This window comes from Stenella coeruleoalba (assembly GCF_951394435.1).
Source record: "Stenella coeruleoalba genome assembly, chromosome: 15".
NCBI lineage: Eukaryota > Metazoa > Chordata > Mammalia > Artiodactyla > Delphinidae > Stenella > Stenella coeruleoalba.
The window spans coordinates 29,947,232-29,972,882 of NC_137161.1; the positions used below are offsets into that span (position 1 = coordinate 29,947,232).

The 25,651-nt window shown below is 41.5% G+C and overlaps 1 protein-coding gene across 3 annotated transcripts in view; it reads left to right on the forward strand.

The window, feature by feature from the left end:
- ATRN (attractin) overlaps window positions 1-25,192 on the forward strand; it is a 176,384-nt gene extending 151,192 nt beyond the window's left edge. The window contains exons 26-29 of one of the 3 annotated variants that reach the window (XM_079944490.1): window positions 5,157-5,235; window positions 8,648-8,755; window positions 14,117-14,231; window positions 22,618-25,192. In XM_079944490.1, the coding sequence (XP_079800616.1) occupies window positions 5,157-5,235; window positions 8,648-8,755; window positions 14,117-14,231; window positions 22,618-22,826 (511 nt within the window). In that variant the 3' untranslated portion in view covers window positions 22,827-25,192. Of the gene's footprint in view, window positions 1-5,156; window positions 5,236-8,647; window positions 8,756-14,116; window positions 14,236-20,183 lie in introns of all 3 variants that reach the window. The other 2 variants (XM_079944494.1, XM_079944491.1) reach the window with 2 other exon arrangements.
- The last annotated feature ends 459 nt before the right edge of the window (window positions 25,193-25,651 follow it).

Genomic DNA, 25,651 nt, shown 5'->3' on the forward strand with positions numbered 1-25,651 from the left:
GAGGGACCATAGACACCAACCTCTCTGAGGGGAAAAAAGCTCGTGGTGCTGCTGATAGGAATGCGGAGGCCGTATGCTAACTCAGTAGCTCCGATTAGCAGGTGTGTTATGTTCTTGGACCATGTGTACAGACTGAGGTGACTCAGCTGCCAAGTACCAACCCAGTGAGGATTAGTCACCTCAGCTGATTGGTGGAAGACTGAATGACACCATCAGAATCAATCAGGGACCACAGAATCTTGTGTAGAAAACAAGGACAGATGGTGTTCTCATCACTTCTCCCTTTTTTTGAATGTGGGAACCTTTGGAAAAGAATGCAGAACTTTGGTATCTAATGAAAACCTACTGTATAGCTCAGGGAACTCTACTCAGTGCTCTGTGGTGATCTAAATGGGAAGGAAATACAAAAAAGAGGGGATATATGTATACGCATAGCTGATTCACTTTGCTGTACAATAGAAACTAACACAACATTGTAAAGCAACTAAACTCCAATAAAAATTAATTTTAAAAAAATTAAACTTAATTTAATTTCCACTAAGCTTCCATTGAATTCAAAGACAATAAAATAAAGGACTTTTGCTAAATATTAAAAAAAAAAAAAAGACCGCAGAACTTTGGTTTTTCTGGATTTTGTTTGGGAAGTAGAAATGATGAGCTTTTAGCTGAGAATGGAGTCCTTTTCATGAGCATGAGGAAGAAAATATTTTCCCAGAGCAAGTTAACCAGGTCCAAAAGGATATACATGAAACATGAGAGAAGGAAAGGTATACAGATAATTCTAAGCACTCTGAAGAATAGCTCATAGAATACAGAAGAGAGAATTAGAGTTGGGGTGGGGGTAGAAGGGGATAGCTCAGTGATTCAAATGAGAAAATATCAGTGTGAGATAAGTTAGAAAAGGACTCCCAGACTTGGGCACAGTGAAGAGTAATCTCTAGATCCAGATAAATCCATTAAGCCCTCTTTGTGTCTTAATTGAGATGCTCTCCCAGACTCCAGTAGGAGCCTTGTGTGTATAAAGGGGGAAATAATAAGACCCATTTGCTTGCTTTCTCTGAAAATCAAATGAGGTGATGCGTGTGAAAGAGCTTTGTATCTGAAAGTGATGTGGTAGTGTCGTCAGGTTAATGATTATTAGTAGAAGAGGGAGAGACAGACTAACACTCTGAACATCTGTGTCACTGGAGTTAGAGGTGCCTTAGAAGATAGCATTTGGGTGAGAATAAAAAGGAGAAGCAGGGGATGTCCAATAGGAGGCACTGACCAATAGGAGGGACTGTAATGGGAATTCCTGATATTGGCAAGGTATGTTTTTGTAAAACTTTTAATTATCTGAACTTCTGCTTAGGTCCTTGCCAGATTGACAGCAGACATTTTGACACATCCATGTCTTGTTGATCATTTCATTTTCCAGAAGATGGAAGTGATATGGGGTACTACCACTCTGGATCTAATTCAAACCAGAATGGTGAAGTGCACATCACAGGAACTTGGGAAGAAGCAGCAGTGTCTCTGTTTTAGATTGGTTGGGAGGTCAAGGCCAGGCCAAGAAGTGAATATGTAGTTTTTTTGTTTTTATTTTATTTATTTTTATTTTTGGCTTAGTTGGGTCTTAGTTGCAGTATGCAAGCTCTCTAGTTGTGGCACGGGCTCAGTTGTTGCAGTGCGTGGGCTTAGTTGCCTCGCGACATGTGGGATCTTAGTTCCCCGACCAGGGATCGGACCGACGTCCCCCGCATTGGAAGGCAGATTCTTAACCACTGGGCCACCAGGGAAGTCCCGAATATGTAGTTTTAGAAAGGCTAGACTTGCAAGGACAGGAAAAGCAAAGTTCAGTACACTCTCAAAAGTATCATTCTACTTACACAATTACAGTTAAGCTGGTGAAAAACATCCCCAAACACAGAGCTCTCAGAAAATATTGTGAGTTTTCAAAGATATATGTTGATACAAAAGATGGAAAGAAAGACCTAGAGTCAAGACATGGATTTCTGAGCATAGTCTCAGGAAAGTGTAAGCCTCTGATAAGCAGGGACAGGTTTAGGACAAAAAAGGACAAAGGATTCTTGTTTTTTCCTAGGTACAGAGCTGAAAAGAAGTGAAAGACCCTTAGCCTGGGGCCAGTGTCCCTGTGTTGAAAGAGAGAAATACACTTCTTTAAGAATGATCTTTGAATGCCATAGGAAAATGTTAATAATTGCAAGGCTGAGTAATGAACACATAGAGATTCACTGGATCAGTCTCTCTTCTTTTGTGTATGTTTGAAAATTTCCATGATTTTTTAAAAAATTACATTTGTATTAAAAACTATAGAAAACAATTGATAAGAGGAACTGCAGTAAGATGAACAGAGTCACAGCCCCACCTGTCCCCAGATTAGTGGTAGGAAAAAAAAGAAGGGAGGGGTATCAGCAAGTGCCACCTTTTTTGAAATAACTAGTAAATTCTTCATTGTTGTGTTACCCTTGGAGAAATCATGCACATGTCAGCTTTGAGGAACAATCATTGTGTGTCGGTATGCTGTTTATGTCTCTCAGAAAAGCTGGAACAGACGGAAGAAACTGGGTTGTTGGTGTTTCTAACAGGTCTGCGTTGAAGACAGAAGCCCCTCAAGGATAAGGGGCACAGACCTTCTGAGCTGCACTGTTTCACAGTTCTGTGTTGAGGGTAGTCCAAGAGAGGCCCCTGAGTGACACCAGACTCCTTGCCTCTGAGGCCAGCCCTGTATTCAGCTGCATCAGCAGCATCCTGACCAACTCATGTGTTTCATGTTCTTCCATGTGGATTTGCTGCCACCATGTGTTTATCTATCTATTAGAATAAAAGTACCAGAAAGCAAGCTGATGGGGGGGAAAAAGCAGGATTATGCATGGAAACCATGAAAGACGAAAGAAGGTTACTCTTCTCAGACTCCCTTACTGCTTCTTCCTATTCTCCCCAACTTCTCAGTGTTGGGGTGCCCCTAAGACACTCTTCTCTATTTGTATTCATCCCCTTGATGACCTCATCCAGATTCATTACTTCAAATACCATGTATATGCTGATGACTCTCAAATGCTGTCTCCAGCCCAGACCTGGTAACCAGCCCCCAGTAGCTTTCAGGTAGATGTCTCAGAACTCAACATGTCTAAAACTAAACTCTCTGCTGTCTCGCACCTGGTCCCCTCAGAGTCTTCCCTGTCCAGGTTTGATGGCAAGTTCCTCAGACCCTGACTTCTCTCTTTTATACCCTACATCCAGCCCATCAGGAAATCCTATTTATTGCCTTGACCTTCAAGTCATGTCCAGATTCCAAAGTGCTTTTCACACCCCTGCTACCACCATCCTGGTTTGAGCCACCCTCATTTCTCACCTAGACTCCTGTTCTTTCTATTTCTGCGTTGCTACCTTAATGGTCTCCTTAGCATAAATTAAATCATGACACTTCTCTGCTCAAAAACCTGCACTGGCTCATCTCACTCAGTAAAATCCAACACCATTATAATGCCTTTTGGGCCCTCGTGATCTGCCCTCTTCTTACCTCTGTGTCTTTATCCCTGGCCTAACTTCCCTCCCCTACTCCAGTAACACTGGCCTCCTGAGGTGCCTCAAGAAATCCCAGGCACATCCTTGCCTCAGGGTTTGCACTGGCTGACCCTGGTTGCCCAGGTGCATTTCTGCAGACCTTCACAAGCCACCTCCCACACATCCTCTATGTCTTAGCTCAGATGTCACCTTCTCAAGAATTAAGGCCCACCCACTCTGACCATTCTGCTTTAGAGTGCCACTGTCACTCCTGAACCTCTTTACCCTTAACATCTTTTTATCTGTGTAGTATTTACTCCCTTCTGACATGCTCTATAATTTACTCACTTATTTTGTTTACTGTTTACCTCCATCTGCTGAAATGTAAACTCCATGGGAAAAGTGGTCTTTTGTTCTGTTCACTGGTGTATTCCATGAGCCTAGAACAGGACCTGCCTCAATAAAGTACTGATAAAAAGAAAAATAGAAACTGTCAGAAAGGAGGAAGGATCATCAGTGTCAGGACAGCCGGGAGGACCAGCAAGATAGGAACTGAAGACTCTCCACTGAGTGATAACCTGGGGAGCTTCTCTTTTGTCAGGGGACCCAGTGGAGGGGTCTGCACTCTGTGCCTCTTAGGGAAGTGGTGGGCTGAGGGAGGCTTAATTTCTATTTCTGAAAGGGCAGAAGCTCAGTCCTCCTAGCACCTTAGAGGACCTGTCACCAGCCAGCTGTGGAGGCCTGTCTTCAGCGATCTGTGCATTGAACCTGCCTCTCATAAAGCCAACCCCATCCTGCAAACACAGAGCTCAGCAAGAGAGTACCCAACTACAGGGGCGGAAAGCCTTGTGTCTGCTTGTAACACCCTGGAACAGTACTCTGTAATAAGCCCCTTTTACAAGTTAATGAGTGAAAATGCCAATTTTAAAATTATTTAGCGGTTACTAACAGGTTTATTTGTTAGGCTCATTAGTCCTTTTAATCAGAAGTCAGTCATTCTCTTTGCTGTCACAGTAGCTTTTCAAACCATTCGGTGCCTGATTTAAGAGGCATTGAATCTTGAGAGAACATTGAAATCATTTGCAGTTATAAGACCACTGGGACTTCGTCTTCTCCTAATACTTTTAAGAAAGTTGTTGGCTTGAATTTAGTTGTTTTATTTTATTTAAAAAATAGGTATTTACTTTGAATATATATTACTACATATAAATTTATTGTTCCTTATGAAAAGCTGGTTGTTACTTTGATAGTTAACTTTTCTCACTTTTTTAGACTTTACCAGTAGATTTTTGCTAATTTGATTAAATAGCATGCTTGTTACTTGTCATAATTATCATAGAATTGTTTTTATTATTTGGGATAAGCCATGATGGACCATTCTGATAAAGGCCGGCAGGAAATCAAGGCTCTCCTCTCAGAGTACCTTGCGGAGACAGTATTGTCTAGTTGGGTCGGGAAGCCCAGCTTATCAAAGTCTTCTCACACTTTGTTTCCTGTGAACCAGGACATGGTTGTGATGACTCATCAGAAAGGAGCTTGGAGTTGGTATTTGGGGGATTGTTTCCCTGCCTGACATGGGGTGTAGATGACAGTGTGCTGATTCTGGGGGTTGGGATAATAACTCAGTACTTTCCTTTCCTTTCTCACAGTTGTTTCCTCTCTTTGCTCCTGGTGGCTGCTGTGGTTTGGAAGATCAAACAAAGTTGTTGGGCTTCCAGACGTAGAGAGGTAAGCCTCAGTGGTTAAAGATTAATGAATCCCTGTAAGAACTTTTTCCTTCGTATTTCCCTTAAGCAAGTCAGTTTTGCTATTTAGTGATAATTGATGGATATATCTATAGAGAGAGTAATGTATGGTCAGTAGACTTCAATCAGTGCTATGTAAGCTATAGTTCATTCTGCACCACATGGTTTTAACTTTCTAAAAGGAAACTAAGAATCATATTGACTTACAGGTGAAGTCAGTTTTTTTATCCTTCCTACCAGAAGCTGGTTCCTTAGCTCAGGCTGGAGATCTGAAGGCTTAGTAGCACAGCCTTTACAGGAGCCTTTCATGAGGATGAGAGTAAAATATCAAAAGTTTCTCATTATTCAAGGAAAGATAAATGTGTGTCTAATTAAGTATTTGCTTGAGTTCTATTTATTAATGAGTGTTGATTTATTTCCAGAGCTCCATTCCGAAAGTAATATTAATAAGTCCAGAAAATATTTATAATTGGCAAATCAAATAAACTTGATGAAAAATTACAACACAAAAACTGCTTATTGCAACTTTCACTTGTGTATTTACTCTGCGTTTTAGTCATCATGTCTATTGCATTGTTGCTAAATAGAAGTGCACTAAGATCTAGACTTTGTGCTCTTTGGTTTTCTATATAAAACTTGATCTATAGACAAGATTTAGAGGAGAACAGAAATATCTAAAATCAAAATTCACAAGCATGCAGCACTGTTCATAGAACATTAGTGTCTGTAATGGGGTTAAGATAGGCTTCAGGATATGAGCCTCTTCCTGGGGGCCGTGACACCTTTTCTGACCCATGTAAAGGTGATGTTATCATAGAGGTAGCGTTACAGCCTCTTTATTATGATTTTAAAAATTCAGTGGATAACTTATTCAGAGGTTTTTTTCTTTTTAATAGCTCTATTACTAAGATATTTTAAAATCTCAACAAATAGCACAGTATTCTGAAAAAATATGTTATCCAAATGTGTAATAAAAAAGTGAGAAGCCATATAAACTAGTACCAAGGAAGGAATCAAAAACTTGTCAAGATATTACTCTCTCCACAAAGGGTATTAGACCCAAGGAGTTTCAATTTGAGATGAGTTTATGGAGATAATAATAGTCTATTTCTTCTTGGGTGCTTATGAGAATTAATTATTTCCAAAATATATAAACGGTTCCAGGGTAAAGGAAAAGATGGGAAGTGTAAAAGAATCCTGATACATTTTATGCTTCGAAACCTTGAAACCAAAACCTGAGAAATGTAACACCAAAAAGTAAAGACCAGTTGTATAATGACTGTACGTGCAGCAGTCTAGTTTACCAGTGTAGAAAAGGGATCATTTCACACCAGAAAACCTACTAGGATATGTTATATCAGTAGGTAAAAAATAAAACCTAAATTTTCGGTAGTGGCCAAGTTATCATTTAGTCATTTATTGATATTAACACTCATTCCTAGTTTAAAAACAAAACTCTTAGTAAACTCAAAAATAATACCTCCTCAACACTCTGAAGAATAACCAGATAACCAACATCACCCATGATAAAAAAAATACTAGAGTTTGTATCCAATAAAATCCAGACAAGTTAGTCATATTAAGAACTGACATTTGAGCATTTCTAAATTGCAGGCACTGTTGTAAGAGGTTTTATATAGATTAACTAATTTAATCCTCACAACAACCCTATAAAATAGTGACACTAGTCCTTTTTCACAGATAGAGGAACTGAGGCTCAGAGAGGCAAAGTAACTTACCCATCACCACACAGTTACAATAAAGACACCAAACTGGGCTTTAAACTTAGGACTTCCATCTTCACAGACCATGTTTCTAATCACAAAGTAGTCCCCATAGTCACTTACTTTTGTTCTGGGTATTCTAGACTCTGCACTAAGAGAAATAGAAATAAGAAGTTTTGTCACTTTTGGAAAGGGAATAAAATTATTATTTTCATATAAGATGATTAAAACATCATATATATTTACCTGCATAAAATTACTAAAGTATATAAAAAATAAACAAATGAATAACATAGAAGACAAACAACCAACTGGAAAATATTTGCAGTGTACATGAAAGAAAATAAGATGAACACCTTGCAGAGAAGAGGTTTTCCCCAAAAAAAGTATGCTTATTACACAGTTGATCAACCAATAAACTAAGCTTTTACCTTTGTGACTTAAAATTTCTCTGTTACTGTGAACCTGACCATTCAAAATATATTTTATCTTTTCTAAAATATCATTCATGATTTATCCCTCTCAGAACTGTAGAAAAGTGATGTGATATTTTTTATAACAAAAATAATAGCAGCTAATACTGCTTAAGTCATTGCTACATACCAGGCCCTATTTTAAGTGCCTTTACTCACATTATCTCCTTGTCATAAAGGAACTAGACTGGGAACTGTCTCACTGTGACTCCACACTTAGAATAGCAGAGAACCCAGAGGAGGGTTGTTGTTATATGTATTTGTTGAGTAAATGGACCAATAGCTTTGTGAGATGTAGGAATGTGATTATTGACATGTTAACACAATGTTTAATATAAAAATGCCCTTCTAAAACAGAGCCATGATCTATCCAGCCCAAGATTCTGTCTCCTACAATAGTTCCAAGGAAGTGGTCGAAGTAGGGCCTCATTGTCTTCCACAGCATGACCTCAGAGCTTCAGTGACATGCCCAGATTTATGATATCCCTAATGATATATGATTGACAACACACCACGTACTAGGCACTGTGCTAGTTAAAGCATCTCATTTAATCCTACTGATACTTTTATGGGATTAAAAACCCATTTCAGAGAGGAGGGAACTGAAACCCAGAGACTTTAAACACCTTTTTAAAAGTCACACAGCTGGAGAGTGTTGAAGCAGATATTCATATCCAAGCCTCCCTAAATCCAGAGCCCCTAGTTGTCCCTCTGCTCTGCAAAACTTCATGGTTTTTTGTGTTTAGCTTATACCACCTCTCTGAATAAAGAGCTCTTTCAGTTCCTATCTACTGTATAACAAAGGATAGTTTTTGTTGCTGTGTAAATACTTGGTTCAAGTTTCAGCAGGAAAAAAGAAAGCCTGGCTTTAATCTAGTAATAAAAATGTAAGGAGATAGGATAATTTATTTTATGTGTTTAATAAGCAGGCATCATAGCATTATATCCATCAGTACATTAGTATGTATCTCTAACAGATAAGGACTTTTTCTTTAATATAACAATACTGTCATCACAGCCAACAAAATTAAAATGTTAATACCTGGTCCATGTCCAGTTTTCCCCAGCTGTCTCAAAAATATCGTTTTGGACTTGATTTGTTTGAATCAGGGAGGATGAGGTATTTTTAATATGTAGTATTCTCTAATAAAATCCCCTCAGTACTCTTTGCATTAATGATTGCTGTATTACTTATCAGCAACTTCTTCGAGAGATGCAGCAGATGGCCAGTCGTCCCTTTGCCTCTGTAAATGTTGCCTTGGAAACAGATGAAGAGCCTCCTGATCTTATTGGGGGAAGTATAAAGGTGAGATTGTATTTCAAAAGTCCCTGTGACTTAACTTATCAAAACTCATGCTTCTCCTTTAAAAAGTTAAAAAAGAAAAAAACAAAAAAAAAAAAAACAACTCATGCTTCTAAGTCTGGGGAACCAGAGAGAGCAAGAGCCTCATTCTGTTGCCTCTTATGTTATCCTCCCTCTTTCTTCTTAACAGTAAGTCCACACACTGAAAGTGTCAGGTATTCTTTTGCTTTCATTTTCTAATCTTTGATTCATGTTGTTAAGCAGTCTCATATTCAGGGAATTTTAAAATGTAAATAACTTGTCTGATATTCTTGTAAGTTTTCTGTGGCGTAATACTTGAAAACTTGAAAATAGCTAAATTGAACCATTGTTCCTTATAAGTATTTTGGGGGATTTTTTAAAAGGGGAAAAATCATGATTGACTATGAATTCTGTAGTCAAAATAAATAATTCTGATCCCCCCACCATGATGAAGAAAATGATAAGACTTTCTCTTTTAACAAAATGATGAAATATTTCAGATACTCTTGGGAAACAGCTATATGTTCGTGGAGATATGTATACACACACATATATACATATGTATATGTATGTGTATGTATTTTTTATATATATATATATATATATATATATATATATATATAAAACCTGTATGTCCTAACATGCTTATTAAAGCATTACTGAGCTTACAGGAAGTATGTGAGATTTCCAGGGACCACTCTCCTTTCCCTCCTCCAAAAAAGAACAAACCATGAACCAAAACCAGAGCCATGCGTGGTCTAAAGTGGTTCTAGACTGGTAACACCCCACATCTCACAGCTGAAGTAGATGCAGATCCTGTCTGAGGGAAAACATACCCAATTCAGCCATGTAGGACTCCCATAGATCAAGACCAAGGAATCAGTGATCACCAAGGACAAAAGAGAAAAGCCATGAATAAGAGTCAGCAGAAGCAACAGAAGTGGCACCTAATGAATATAATATAGCTCTGTATGAAATGTTTAAAGAAACGAAAGATAGAATCATAAAGATAAGGAAGCCATGAGAGTCAAGAATGGCCAATCACACCTGAAAAAGAACCAAATGGAACTGTTAGAAATGGAAAATACAGTAGTTGAAATTTTTTAAATAATTCAGTTTACATGTTAAACAGCACTCAGACACAAGTAAGGAGAGAGCTTTTGAGCTGGAAGATGACTCTGAAGAAACTACACAGGCTGCAGAACAGAGACAAGGAGATGGAAAATATGACAGATAATGAGAATATGGAGGATAGAATGAGAAAACTTAACATATATATTATCACAGTCCCAGAACAAATGAATGGAGGAGAGGCAATATTCAAAGAGCTGAGAATTTTCCAGAACTGATGGAAGACATGATTATACAGATTCTAGCAAAACATATTGTAAGCAGGAGTAAGGAAAGAAAGCAGAGGGAAGGCAGGGGTGAAAGAAAACTACAGTTGGGTTTATCATAGTGAAACTGTAGAACTCCAAAGACAAAGAGAATGTCTTAAAATTAGCCAGAACAAAAAAAGATCACTACAACGTGGAGAAATTGGAACCCTTGTGTACTGTTAGTGGGAATGAAAATGATGCAGCTGCTGTGGAAAACAGTATTTCTCTTCCTCAAAAAAATAAAAATATGGCTTCCCTGGTGGCACAGTGGTTGAGAGTCCGCCTGCAGATGCAGGGGACACAGGTTCGTGCCCCAGTCCAGGAGGATCCCACGTGCCGCGGAGCGGCTGGGCCCGTGAGCCGTGGCCGCTCAGCCTGCGCATCCGGAGCCTGTGCTCTGCAATGGGAAAGGCCACAACAGTGAGAGGCCCGTGTACCAAATAAAATAAAAATAAAAATAGAATTATTTATTATATGATCTAGCAATTCTATTTCTGGGTATATATCCAAAAGAATTGAAAGCAGGGTCTTGAAGATATATTTGCACACCGTGTGCATAGCAGCTTTATTCACAGTAGCTAGAAGTTGGAACCAACCTATGTGTCCATTGAGGTATGAATGGATAAACAGAATGTGGTATATATATACAATGGAATATTACTCAGCCTTAAAAAGGAAAGAAAGTCTGACCAATGCTACATAGATGAACATAGGTGAACCTTGAAGACATTATGCTAAGTGAAAGCCAGTCACAAAAAGACAAACACTGTATGATTTCACTTATATAAGGTACCTTGAGTAGTCAACTTCATAGAGACAGAAAATAGAATGGTAGTTGCCAGGGTCTTGGGAGAGGAAGGAATGGGGAGTTGCCGTTTAATGGGTATAGAGTTTCAGTTTTCCAAGATGAAGGAGTTTTGGAGATGGATGCTGGTGATGGTTGCACAACAATATAAATGTACTTAATACCACTGAACTGTATACCTAAAAATGGTTAAGATAGTAAATTTTGTTATGTGCATTTTACCACATTAAAAAATAACTGGGGAAAAAAAGACAGATCACCTACAAATGAATGACAGAGTGACAGCTGACTGACTTCTCAGGAGCTACAAGAGAGAAGAAGAATGTCTTCAAAGTATTGAAAGAGAAGAACTGCCAACCTAGGTTAGTGTACCCAGTAACTACCTTCCAAGAACAAGGATAAAATAAAGATATCCTCAGATTATGGGAAATACCGAGCACTTGCCACCAACAGGCGTGTATAAAAGAAATGTCTAAAGGATGTGCTAGAGAGGAGGGAAATTACCCCAGGAGGGTGGAATAAGAGGGAATAGTGAGTAAATCAGATGGTAAACATGTGCCTAAATCTAAGCAAACGTTGTCCTGATAAAATAGTGATAATTTGTGGGATTGAGAAGAATAGACAAGCCTGAGTGACACCCCGTGTCACACATACGGCACAGCCGGCTGCTCTTTAAAATGCTGTCTTGACTTTCCTGTCAGGACACCACACACCTTCTGGCTGTTCTGTGCTCTGTATTCTTCGTTCAACCCTCTTCATCTCCCAACATCTTTTAACAGTCGTAGCCATCTCAGGCTCAGTCTTTGCGCCTCTTCTCACATCTTTTACACCTACACCATTGGTGATTGTCTTAGTCTGTTCAGGCTGCTATAAAAAGTATCAGAGACTGGGTGGCTTATAAGTAATGGAAATTAATTTCTCACAGTTCTGGAGGCTGGGAAACCCAAGATCAAGGTGCTGGCAGATTAGGTGTCTGGGGAAGGCTTGCTTTCTGGTTCATAGATAGTGACTTCTAGCTGTAATCTTTTTTTTTTTTTTTTGGCCACACCATGCAGCTTGCACCATGGGATCTTAGTTCCCCGATCAGGGATTGAACCTGGGTCCTTGACAGTGAAAGTGCAGAGTCCTAACCACTGGACCACCAGGGAATTCCCTCTAGCTGTAATTTTACGTTGTAGGAGGGGTGAGGGAGCTCTCAGGGTCTCTTTTCTAAGGGCACTAATGCCATTCATGAGGGCTGTGCCCTCATGACCTAATCATCTCCCAAAGGCCCTACTTCCAAATATTATCACATTGGGTATTATAATTTAACATATGGGACTTCCCTGGTGGCTCAGTGGTTAAGAATCCACCTGCCAGTACAGGGGACACAGGTTTGATCCCTGGCCTGGGAAGGTCCCACATACTGCGGAGCAGCTAAGCCCATGCACCACAACTGTGGAGCCCACGTACTGCAACTACTGAAACCCGCCTGCTTTCGGGCCTGCGTGCCGCAACTACTGAGCCCACATGCTGCAACTACTGAAGCCCCTGCGCCTAGAGCCCATTCTCCACAACAAGAGAAGCCACCATAATGGGAAGCCCACGCACCACAATGAAGAGTAGCCCCGGTTCGTCGCAACTAGAGAAAGCCCACGCACAGCAACGAAGACCCAGCGCAGCCCCCCAAAAAAATTTAGCATATGAATTTTGGGAGTACACAAATATTCAGACCATAGCAGTGATCTTATCCATCATGTATTTAAACACCATGATATTTAAACCTCTCCACTCAAACCTCTCCTGTGAGTATCCAACTCATATATCAAATTGCTTGCTCAGTGTTCCCACTTGGATGTCTTAATAAGCATCTTAACAAATTTAACATGTTCAAAACTGAGTTCTAAATACTGTTCCCCACACCTGCTCCTCTGGCATAACTTCCCCAACTCATCATCCTAGTTGCTCAGGCCAAAATTGTCCTTGACTCGTCCTTGCTCTCATCCTCATTGGATAGCCAGTCCATCAGCAAATCTTTTTGACTTTATCTTCAAAAATATTTCCTGACCACTGTGCACCACCTCCACCACTGTTACCTATCACCTTGATCTAGGCCATTATCCTCTTCCACCTAGGTTTTTGCAGTTGCTTCATAACTGGTTTCCCCACTTCTGCCATTTCACTCATCTATTCATTTCCCTGTGCTGTAGTCACAGTGGTTCTGGAAATGATTTTCTTCAATTTGAAGAAATTGATGGCACAATTCTAAAGATGGCTCCCAAGATTCCTGTCTTATGGATATTCAATCAAACACTACTCCAGGTTCTGCTATGAAGAGATTTTGCAGAAGTAATTAAAGTCTGAGGGTAGTTGATATTAAGATATAAGGAGAGCTTTCTCTGGCTGGTGGCAGAAGAGGAAGCATGACAAGAACTTGAGCACCATTAGTGGTTTCAAGCTGGAGGGACCAGGTAGGGGGGAATGTGAGTGGCCTCCAAGAGAAGAGTGGCCCCTGGCTGATCGCTAGCAAGGAAATGGGGACCTTAGACCTAGAGATGGAAGGAACTGGATTCTGCCAACTTTAATGAGTTTTGAAGCAGGTTCTTCCCCAGTGCCTCCTGGTAAAAGTGGAATGCAGCTGATAACTTGACTTCCACCTTCTGAAGACAAGAGCTGAGACCCTTGAGACTTTTGTGAGATAGAGCTGAGAATTTTTCCAGAACTCATAGAAGACATGAATAGGACCTATATCCCTAAGCAGAGAGCCCTACAGAGCTCTTGCCTGGACTTCTGACCTACAAAATTGAGATAATAAATAGGTGCTGCTTTAAGCACCGAAGTTTGTGATTTGTTTCATAGCAATAGAAACTAATATAGGGGCATCTTTAAAAATCACATCTAGGGCTTCCCTGGTGGCGCAGTGGTTGAGAGTCCGCCGGCTGATACAGGGGACACGGGTTCGTGCCCCGGTCCGGGAGGATCCCACATGCCGCAGAGCGGCTGGGCCTGTGAGCCACGGCTGCTGAGCCTGCGCGTCCGGAGCCTGTGCTCCGCAACAGGAGAGGCCACAGCAGTGAGAGGCCCGCATACCGCAAAGAAAAAAAAAATCACATCTAAAGGCTGGTGAAGGTGTTTCTTCAGAAACGCTGCTTTAGGTAATTCTTTGTTTTTTTCCACCAGACTGTTCCCAAGCCCATTGCCCTGGAGCCATGTTTTGGCAACAAAGCTGCTGTCCTCTCTGTGTTTGTGAGGCTCCCTCGAGGCCTCAGTGGAATCCCTCCTCCTGGGCAGTCGGGTGAGTAGATGAGGGTCATTGACAAATGAGGTTTATGTTTTAGATGTGTGAAGGCTCCTTCCCTTTTGTAGAGAACTTGGTTATAAAAGCGATATTGCATTCAGGCAGACCTCGGAGATATTGCAGGTTTGGTTCCAGAAAACGTCAATAAAGCAAATATCACAATAAAGCGAGTCACATGAATTTTTTGGTTTCCCAGTGCATATAAGTTATGTCTACATTATACTGTAGCCTGTTATGGTGCAATAGCATTATGTCTAAAAAGACAAGGTACATCCTTAATTTAAAAATGCTTTATTGCTAAAAATGCTAACTATTATCTGACAATGCAGGGTTGCCATAAACCTTCAATTTGTTAAACAACAATGACAACACAGTATCTGTGAGGCACAGTAAAGTGGGGTATACCTGTAGGCCCTGCCTCCTGTCGTTGTGAGGATTTGGAGAGATGATCCCATTGCCACTGTATTCCTAACCTATCTTTCCTGAGGTCACCATTCCTTCCTGGGAAAAATCTGGATCTCCTCACTGCCCCAGCCTTCTCAGCCTGCCAGTGGTATTGATGCTTCTGGCCAAACCTTCTTTGCCGCCAGTGTTTCCAGTCCCCCGCGTCTGTGTTGCTCCTTTACTATCTTTTTCCTTGCTCTGCCTCTAAATGTAGGCTTTCTCCCTCTTCACTCCATATGCTCTTCCTCAATCATCTTACTTACTCTCATGGCTTCCAGCTAGCTCCCTCAAGCTAGTGGCTCTCAAATTGGTATTTCTAACACTATTTCTTTTTCTGTATTTATGTATTTCTTTTTCTTTTTCACTCTAAGTATAAGGCACAAACAACAATTATAACATCCTAAAGGAAGTTTTTGAAAATTTATTCACAATTCTACCATCCAACACCCACCAATTTTCACCGTTCTGTTTCCTTTCCAGCCCTTATCAGCAATTTAGTTGCAATGATTGTATAACTAATTTTTATTCTTCTTTTTTCATGTAACTATCATAAACATTTTTACAACTTACTATATAGTGTTTTATCCATCTTTTACACTACTCCATGAAATACTTGAATCATAATTTAGATAAACATTCTTTTACTGTTGAACATGAAGGAAATATGGAATATAGTTTTGGAAGTATTTTGATTAATCATGGAGTACTTTGGAGGGATGCCTCAGACATGTTTTAGACAACTTTCAGTTGAGATGATTCTGCAGGCCTCCACTCGACTCAGCTTTCAGAAGGTCTGGGTCCGTGGTGTTCTTATGAGGGAGGATATTAGGCATGGCCAGGTCAGGATTTATTGTCTTCATTTCATAAGCGAATGGCTTGATTTGCCCTCATCTAGGGATTCCTGTGAGTTCAGCCCCTAACTTGGCCTTGTCCATGTTGAGGGCAGAATGACCCATTAACCTGACACTCTGGAGCAGTATCTCCTGCCCAGCTCAGCAGACATTGACTGGTGCTCCCTGAGGGCAAGGTACTGGCTGGGGCTGGGAGGGGAGCAGTGACAGGCTTGCAACACTGTGGCCTTTCCTGCGCCAGACTTTGCCTGATGTGCCCCAACCCCCTGGACTCCTGACGAAGACCTGCTCACTACTTGAGAGCTACCCCAAGGGTGGGGCCATCCCTGCCACCCCTTCTGTATCCCCCATTTCATTCATTCATTCATTCATTTTTATTGAAGTATAGTTGATTTACAGTACTATATTAGGTTCAGGTGCACAACATAGTGATTCAATATTTTTAATAGATGGTACTGCCTTTAAAGTTATTACAAAATAATGGCTAATCTCCTTTCCAGTCTCTACACCTTAAGGTTTCTCCTGCTAAACGCTGGGCTTTTTTCTTTTTCATTGTGAGCTTATTATTCCCAAAAATAAAGTAATCACTGTCTTTCCCAGGTTAATATCTCTAATTCTTGTCCTCCTTGCCAAGCTTCACACCCAATTATTCGATTGCCTACTTGAAATGTCCACTTGGATACCTCAAGGTCTTATCAAGCCTAAAATGTCCAAAATGGAGCTTGCCCTCCTTCTAACCAGTTGGTCCTTTGATCTCCATCTCAGTAAAGGAATTCATTATTCAGCCAGTTGCTCAAGCCAGAAACTCAAGAGTCATCCTAGGCAGTCCTCACCTCTCTATGTATAATTCACGGGCGAGTTCTGCTGGTCCTACATCTGGAGTCTCATTCTTCCACGTTGTTTCATTTACTCTACCACGTCTCTCATCTAACCTCAGCTGCCATCTCTCCCCTGTAGTCTGCTTCTTCTACCCTTGACCTCTAAAATCACAGCCCCAACCCCCTCCCACACCTCCATCCAGCCATTCGCCTGCAGTTAAAATCATTCTTTAAATAAATAAATAAATGATGGTTATATTTCCCTGTGCTATACAATATATCCTTGTTGCTTATTTATTTTATACATAGTAATTTGTATCTCTTAATCCCATACCCCTGTCTTCCCCCTCCTGCCTTCCCTTTCACCACTGGTAACCAACACTTTGTTCTCTATATCTGTGAGTCTGTTTCATTATATGCATTCGTTTGTTCTCTTTTTTCAGATTCCACGTATAAGTGATAACATGGAGTATTTATCTTTCTCTGTCTGACTTATTCACTAAGCGTAATAATCTCTAGGTTCATTCATATTGTTGCAAATGGCAGAATGTCATTATTTTTTATGATTGAGTAGTATTCCAGTGTGTGTGTGTGTGTGTGTGTGTGTGTGTGTGTGTGTGTGTGTGTGTGTGTGTAAAAAATCTTCATTATCCATTCATCTGTTAATGGACACTTAGGTTGCTTCTATATCTTGGCTATTATAAATGATGCTGTGAATGTTGCTATGAACATTGTGGGTGCATGTATCTTTTTAAATCAGTATTTTTGTTTTCTTTGGAAGTATACTCAGGAGTGGAATATGGTAGTTCTACTTTTATTTTTTTGAGGAACCTTCATACTGTTTTCCACAGTGGCTTCACCAATTTACATTCCCACCAACAGTATACAAGGGTTCCCCTTTCTCCACATCCTCACTGACATTTGTTATTTGTGGTCTTTTTGATGATAGCCATTCTGACAGGTGTGAGATGATACCTCCTTGTAGTTTTGATTTGCATTTTCCTTATGATTAGTGATGTTCAGCAACTTTTCATGTGCCTGTTGGCCATCTGTATGGTGCCTGTATGTCTTCTTTGGGAAAATGTCTATTCAGGTCTTCTATTTTTTAATAGGGTTGTTTGGTTTTTTGATATTCAATTTATGAGCTATTTATATATTATATATTAACCCCTTATTGGTCATATCATTTCCAAATATTTTCTCCCATTCAGTAGGTTGTCTTTTCATTTTGTCAGGGTTTCCTTTGCTGTGCAAAAACTTTTAAGTTTGGTTAGGTCACATTTGTTTATTTTTGCTTTTATTTCTTTTGCCTTAAGAGACAGATCCAGAAGAATATTTGCTATGATTTATGTCAAAGAGTGTTCTGCCTATGTTCTCTTCTGGGATTTTTATGGTTTCAGGTCTTAGGTTTAGGTCTTTATGTATATGGTGTGAGGAAATGTTCTAATCTCATTCTTTTGCATGTAGCTGTCCAGTTTTCCCAGAACCACTTATTGAAGAGACTTTTCTCCATTGTATATTCTTGCCTCCTTTGTCATAGATTAATTGACCATAAGTGCATGAGTTTATTTCATGTCTCTCTATTCTGTTCCACTGATCTGTGTGTCTGTATTTGTGGGAAAACCATGACGTTTTGATTACTGTAGTAGCTTTTTAGTATAGTCTGAAGTCACGGAGCGTGATATCTCCAGCTTCATTCTTTTTTCTCGAGAATCACTTTGGCGATTCAGGGTCTTTTGTGGTTCCATATAAATTTTAGTATTATTTGTTCTAGTTCTGTGGGAAATGTCATGGTTATTTTGATAGGGATTGCCTTAACTCTGTAGATTGCTTTGGGTAGTATGGACATTTTAACAATGTTCTTCCAATTCAAGAACACAGGATATCTTTCCATTTCTTTGTATCATTTTCAAATTCCTTCATAAATGTTTTGTAGTTAATCAGATTATAAGTCTTTCACCTCTTTTTAAATTTTTTTTTAATTTTTATTTATTTTTGGCTGTATTGGGTCTTCGTTGCTGCGCGCAGGCTTTCTCTAGTTGCAGCGAGCTGGAGCTACTCTTCATTACAATGCGTGGGCTTCTCATTGCGGTGTCTTCTCTTGTTGCAGAGCATGGGCTCTAGGCACACAGGCTTCAGTAGTTGTGGCGTGTGAGCTCAGTAGTTGTGGCTCACGGGCTCTAGAGTACAGGCTCAGTAGTTGTGGTGCATGGGCTTAGTTGCTCCACGGCATGTGGGATCTTCCCAGACCAGGGCTCGAATCTATGTCCCCTGCATTGGCAGGCAGATTCTTAACCACTGCACCACCAGGGAAGCCCCTTTTACCTCTTTGGTTAAGTTTATTCCTAGGTATTTTATTCTTTTTTTTTTTTTTTTTTGTGATACGCGGGCCTCTCACTGTTGTGGCCTCTCCCGTTGAGGAGCACAGGCTCCGGATGCGCAGGCTTAGCAGGCATGGCTCACGGGCCCAGCCTCTCCATGGCATGTGGGATCTTCCCAGACCGGGGCACGAACCCGTGTCCCCTGCATCAGCAAGCGGACTCTCAACCACTGCACCACCAGGGAAGCCCATCTTTTTGATGTGATTTTAAACGGAATTATTTTCTTGCTTTCTCTTTCTGACAGTTCATTATTAGTGTATAGAAAAGCAACAGATTTCTGTGTATTAATCTTGTCTCCTGCAACTTTACTGAATTCATTTATTCTAATAGTTTTTTGGTGGAGACTTTAGGGTTTTCTATATATAGTATCATGGCATGTGCAAATAGTAACAGTTTGACTTCTTCCCTTCCAATTTGGATGCCTTTTCTTTCCTTTTCTCATCTGATTGCTGTGACTAGGATCTACCCCCCGTTTTAAATGGTGCCCTTCTCTGGACTCCCGAAGCACCTGGCTCTGTCTTTGCTATTACAGTGGTCACTGGTGTGGATTCCCCACTCCATGCCAGGTACTAAACCTGGCACTTAAAAGCTACCCCCCTCCCCCATTTTATAGGCTCAGTGAGGTGGAGTAAGAAGGTCCTCTAACATGGCTCCTGGGGGCCTCAGCAGGGCTCTGAGCCTGTCCAGCCTTTTCCCATGCATAGGAATCCAGTTCCCCCAGGACTGTGCCTTCCCTAATGAACATCAAGTTAATCAATTACCAATACAAAAAGGAGAATGGACCCACCAGTCCCCAAAGCAAAGGTGGTAGCGGAGGTGGTGGGGTGATAAGCCAGGTACCATTCTAAGACTTTACATCAGTTCACTCATTGACTTCTCACACAAGCCCTGTGCTGTTCCCCATTTACAGAAGAGGAAACTGAGGCACAGGGAAGTTAAAGCACCTTGCTTATTCCAAAGTCTGGCCCCAGAGTCTATCCTAACCCTTATCATGGTGTAGATACCAAAATAACTAGTGCTATCTGGGCAGTGTGGAATGAATCTGAATTTCATTATAAAGAGTGAAGCTTTTTCTTGGAGAAAAAGACAGGAGAAACTTAGTGCTTAAAGCATGTCTGCAATCTTATTTAGATGCTCCCACCATGAGGCAGGGCACTTTGCTTGGTAGATGTGCTGAAAAGTAAGGTACTCCTTTTGTGTAAAAATGGGGGAGGAGGAGAATATGTATTTGTATTTATACAAATAAACCCTGAAAGAATATATACAAACTAAAGAAGTTACTCTGATGGAAGTGGGGAGTATGGAGGGAGACACAGGTTAGAGGTAAGATTTTTCCCATGTATGTACTTTATTTATTTATTGCACCATGTGAATGTAAGAAGAAATTTTTAAAATTATTTTTTAATAAAAGCAAGCTGCCCCTTAACATGTGTTCCCTCTGTGGGTTCTCCCAAGGTCTCGCAGTGGCCAGCGCCCTGGTGGACATTTCTCAGCAGATGCCAATAGTATACAAAGAGAAGTCAGGAGCAGTGAGAAACCGGAAACAGCAGCCCCCTGCACAGCCTGGGACCTGCATCTAATGCTGGGGCCAGGACTCCCTGTGAGCAAGGAGTGGCGTGCCAGAGCCGTCTGCAAAGAGGGAGCAGGCAGGGAGACACTGTGCAGGGCAGAAGACTGGAAACTCTCGAAACATCCACCTCATCCGCATGTTCACAAGCTTTCTTTGACAGTTTCTCCCAACTGTGCTCCAGCATCTAACCTTTTACTTTCATATAGGAAATAATTGATTTAGTTACAGGTCCAGGGATGATCCAGTTGTTGACGGAGGAGGCCGGTGTAGAGCGAGTGAGAGAGCTAGGAATGACACTCAGGTTCACGTGTGGAAAGCTGTTCTTGGGACTGTCTCAACAGTGCAAAAAACAAAGATGTAGTGTTTACAAGTAGATATTTGTCATCAGTCATTCTTGAACATGGTCTTTTAAAAACTAGTCAGATGAATTAACTTGTTTTCATCTGAAGCCTGCTATCTTTTTTAAAAGATGTGCTATTTATTCTTGCACAATTTAGGCAAATATCTCTCTTTCAGGGAGTAACTTTTTTTCTAGTTGAGAATTAATAATGGTCCATCTCTTTTGAATCATAAGATAGAAGAGGCTATTTTAAATGTCAAGGTCAGCAGTGTTACTTGGAATGCCAACTGATATAATGGGTAGTTTTCTGTAGCAACTTGATTAATTTAGTCTGAATCCATTTGAAGTTCTCTCTCTCTCTCCTCTTTCATTCCCTCCCTCTCTCTCCTTCACTTCCTCTTTATCTCTCTCTGTCTCTGTCTTTGTCTCTCTTTCTCACACTCATACACAGACACACACACACACACACACACACACACACACACACACACACACACACACACACACACACACACACACTAAGTGCCTAGACTTTAAATAGATCTAGCAATTGGAAAGTTAGTAAGCATAAGTTTTTACATAATTGCATTCCTACATTCTTATAAAACTTAAATAGCTATCATTGGCAATCTGCTCTTTTTCTAAAACCTAATTTGCCGCCAGAAAAGTTTTCTCACCCCGAGAAACATTTAACGTAGCAGCAGGGATTGAGAGGAAAACAGAAATGACCTAACTGTCAAAGCTCCTGTTGTTGTTGTCAAAAAGGACACTAAATAAGGCATGTTCCCACGTGCCTCCTTGCCCCAGGTCACTCTAGGCCTGATGTTTGCTTCAGCCCTTCTGGGTGCTCCTGCCAAGGCATCACGGAGGGAGGGGCTCACTCATGTTACATGTCTCCCTTGAGCCGAAAAGAGCATGACAGCACTTGGGACCCCTTAATCAAAGGGCAACTCTTTGTTCCTGTAGTCTGCTTGAGCTGGTGGGTCATTCTTCATTCTCAGGCTCAGGTGGAGTGCCAGGAGAGGGTCGGTCTCCTGTTGTCGGGCAGAACCTGCCCAAAGCCTGGAGGAGAACCTGAAGCTGTTTGCCGTCTTTCTCCTCCTCCCTAGGAGGGGCTTAGGCCTCCCATGCTCCCTCCCAGACCCAATGGGTAGCTGTGGGGAGGGCAGTGAACGATAAGGATGAAAAGCACATGGGAAAAATGGACAAGGGGAGAAAACTATGCCAAATGAAAAGTGACCAAATTGAAGTAGTGACCAAATTGAAGTGGAGCAGGCCAGTCCCCGCTCTTCTCCCCAGGGCACTGCCTGGATGGTGTGTTGTCCCCGTCCATGGTGCTCTGTATTCTGGCATTATGCAGCAGCCTCCCAAGATCTCTCTTCTGCTTCAAAACCCAGTGTTCTATGGCATTACCCTGGGGGCGTAGACCTTTAGACAACAATGCTCAAGTTTGTGAATTCGGAGAAATCAATACTCAAAAGAGCAAAAACTGTGGCATTTCACCTTTATATGCAGTGCCTAGAGAGGGAGTATGACCTCTTCCCCAACATTAACCCCACTTCCATGAAGAATTGCCTGGAAAGATGTTTTCAAGGATGTTGAACCATAAAACACTGATGCACAAAACACCTCTACTTTGAGACTTGCCTCTCAAAATGCTGCTTTTTCACATTATTGTTAAAGAGCAGATGGTTCTAGAAAAGACCCCTCCTCTTACAAGCTCCCCATGTCCCTGCCCCAGATCACAGTACCCGCAGAGAGCCTGCTGGGGACTGGCCCTTCACCCCTGTGATTACCAAAAGGCCACTGGAGAGGACCTTCCCACAAGGGAAGTCCTTGTTTGTTCAAAGGACTGGTGTTTCCTTGGCAAAGAAGCCTCCTCCCCATGGTAGTCCCATGCCTTGAAATAATAAGCACCATGTCCCATAGCCACCTGGTTATTTTCTTTTTTCTAAAAGATAATGTTTATTTTTTAAAAGGAAGGAAAGAGCAAGTGAAGTTTAATTCTGCTCCAACAGTGGAGAAACAACTGAATCCACCTGCTTCTCCTTTGCAGCCAGTAGCAAACAGCTTCCTTCAGGCTTGGGCCAGAGGAAGGGGGTGGCAGGAGAAGGAGGCACTCAGCTTAGAGTCAGTTATCAAGAGGAAGTCATGTGGAACTTCAGAGCCTGTATATAAATTAAAATAGTTATGAAAACATCGATATTGCACTTGTACATAACTATACAGTAGTGTCTGAATGTTCAGACATTTGGAGTGTACATAAAACAGAAAAATATCTTAATGTATTTTTATTAAACATAATGATGTCTGAGTTTGACCTAATATGTTTTTGTGCCATATATTGGATATCCAGGTTCAGAGAAGTCCTCTCGTTATGCCCTGATACGATAACAAAGCCACGAAAGGCATCCCCATTGTGCCCAAGTGTTCAAATGGGACTGATTGGATAGCTTCTAAAGTAGGAATCATCTGTCAGTGCACATATGAAAATGCGGGCAGTGTGTGAAGAGACTCGAAGGCAGCCGGGATGTCTCTGCCCCTGTCATTGGCTCTGGGAGTGCATTGTAACTCTCCTGTCAGCTTCTCGGAGCAGTGGGTGCCCAGGGAAGACCAATCTTGTCCTGAGAAATGCTCCTCTTAGTCTTTAGACTCCAAGACTATACCTGTAGATCTAGTCAGATTTTCCAAAAAGGGCTTTTCCGGGCTGCATTTTGTTGTGGTTTTGTCTAAGTTATTAATGACCATTTCCCAGGACCATAGTTTACTATACTGAAAACTGGGAGTGGGATTGGGCGTGGCTGCTTTGTTGATAAATAGCTCCTGTTTCCCCATGGAGAACCTCACCCTGGCCTCCTGTCCACCTCCTGCCCCCTTCCTACACTGTTTGGGGAGAGGTCTGTGCTTCCCTGTGAGGATCACCTCTAAGTGTGGGAGGAGGTGTGCAGAGAAGGCAACCACATACTCCCTGAGCTAACCTGGAAGAAAAGCAGCCCTGGACAGAGACTGTTAGCAAAAGGCCTGATGTGCAAGATTGGAGATGCACCGGGAAATCTGGGGCAAATGGAAAGACCAGAGCACTATCTGTAGAAAAATACATTTTATCTTTCAGTGCAAATCTTGCTCCTTCAATTTAATAGAGTATATTTAGAGATGGGATGGGAGTGATTCACTTCCTTGGGTGGTGGTATCCTTTTCATTAACACCTTTGATCCTTACATTTCGTTCATTCATCCATTCATTCAACAAATATTCACTACTTACTAACAACCTAAGCTAACACTAGAGCAGCGACTGAGATGGAAAAGCTGCTCTTCAGAATTACAACAGAATCCAGCTCCTCAAACCTGTCATCCCAGGAGAACTTTCCTCGTGGTTTCTGTGAGAATTGGCCACCTGAGGATAGACCCAGGAAGGCAGAGGGTCTGGCCTCAGGCCATGTACCGGCTCTCAGCCTGAAATGTTTACCAAATTTACCAAATGGCTCAAACCATAAAAATCACCGTGATGGTTTGTAAATAGCGAAGCCCACCAAGAGACATTTCCCCTGAGTTGTCCAAATTCATAAACACCCTCGCCTGCAGGGAGACGATTTGGGAGTGCAGAGGAAAACTGGCACCTTCTCTTTTAAAGGCAATAATGGAATCGACTTTCAATAACTGAATTTGTGCACAAAACATTCTAAACACTAGTGAAGCCTGTTTTGTTGAACTAATTTTGGCTCTGGAAATGTTTTATAGTTATTTACGGTTTTGTTTCGGGGGTTTTTGGTTTGGATTCAAGTTTAGTTTGTTAATATGTATAATTTAGCATCTATTGCACTCATGTAAATATGGAGTAAGTATTGTAAACTATTTCATTGCTGGGGATTGTGGATGTTATACATACATTTAGGACTGCAATTTTTTGGTATTTTTTGTATTGTAAAATAACAGCTAATTTAAGCCAGAACAAGAGAATTAAGGGAGGTCTGTGCATTTTAAACACAAATGTGAAGAACCTGTATATAAACAAAAGTAAATACTATAATACAAACTTCCTTCTGAAATAAAAGTAGATCTGATAAAAATGTGGGTTTTGTTCTAAGAGTTTGATTTTGTTTCAATTATTTTTACAATTTGGTCATTAGAACCTTAAGAAAAGGGGAAAAACATGTTTTAAAAAGTTTACCAGTTTTCAGACTGCCTCAGAGGAAGCACTTGGCAGTCCATGATTGAGGTGTAAACCAACAGGGCGGGCACCTCAGACACCTCTGCGCAAAACTGAGCCCTGGGGTGTGGGAGGAGCCCTGAGCAGCTTGTGAGCAGACTCCCCAACATCCCCACTGTGGCCTACATTGCCCTCAACACACCAGTGCTGGGGACAGAGACTCATGTGTGGGACAGCTCTGCCCAGGCACCATCACGCCCATGCCAGTGCCTCGCCAGCTGCCCTTGGTCATTCAGCTACTCGTACTCTCATGGGCTCCTGCTAAACCTCAGGTATGCTGATAGGTTTAGTCCTCCATGGCCACAGCGTTGTCCTTGGTCTTGAATTTTGATGAAGTTATATGTCCATTCACAGAGTCTTGTCTGTAGGCCTTCTGCGTGCCCAGCCCCACGTTATGCGGCTCCTGCCCTCAGAACAGGGTCAGAACAGTGCATTTCAGCGCCCTGGTACAGAGTGCAAAAGGTCTAGAAGGATAAGATCGGCATAAAGTAAGTTGAGAAAGTCCAGAAGAAGCACAAGGAAGGGCTGTGGTTCATACAGGGGAGGGTGGGTGAGGCACCAGGTCCAGCCCAGGAGGCTGGAGGAGGCCTGCCTACCAGAGCTTGGGCCTCGGCCAGGGTGGGAAAGAACTGAACTAGAGGCCACTGCCAGGTTGGGGAGGACCTTGAAACTGTTCCGGGGAGGGTTGTGGGAGCCATCAAGTGTCTCTGGCTAGAAACCTGTGATTGAGTGATACTGGGGCAGTTTGCTACAGCATCAACAGCATCGCCCAGCCCCCTTGCAGTTAGGTTGGGGCCATAAACT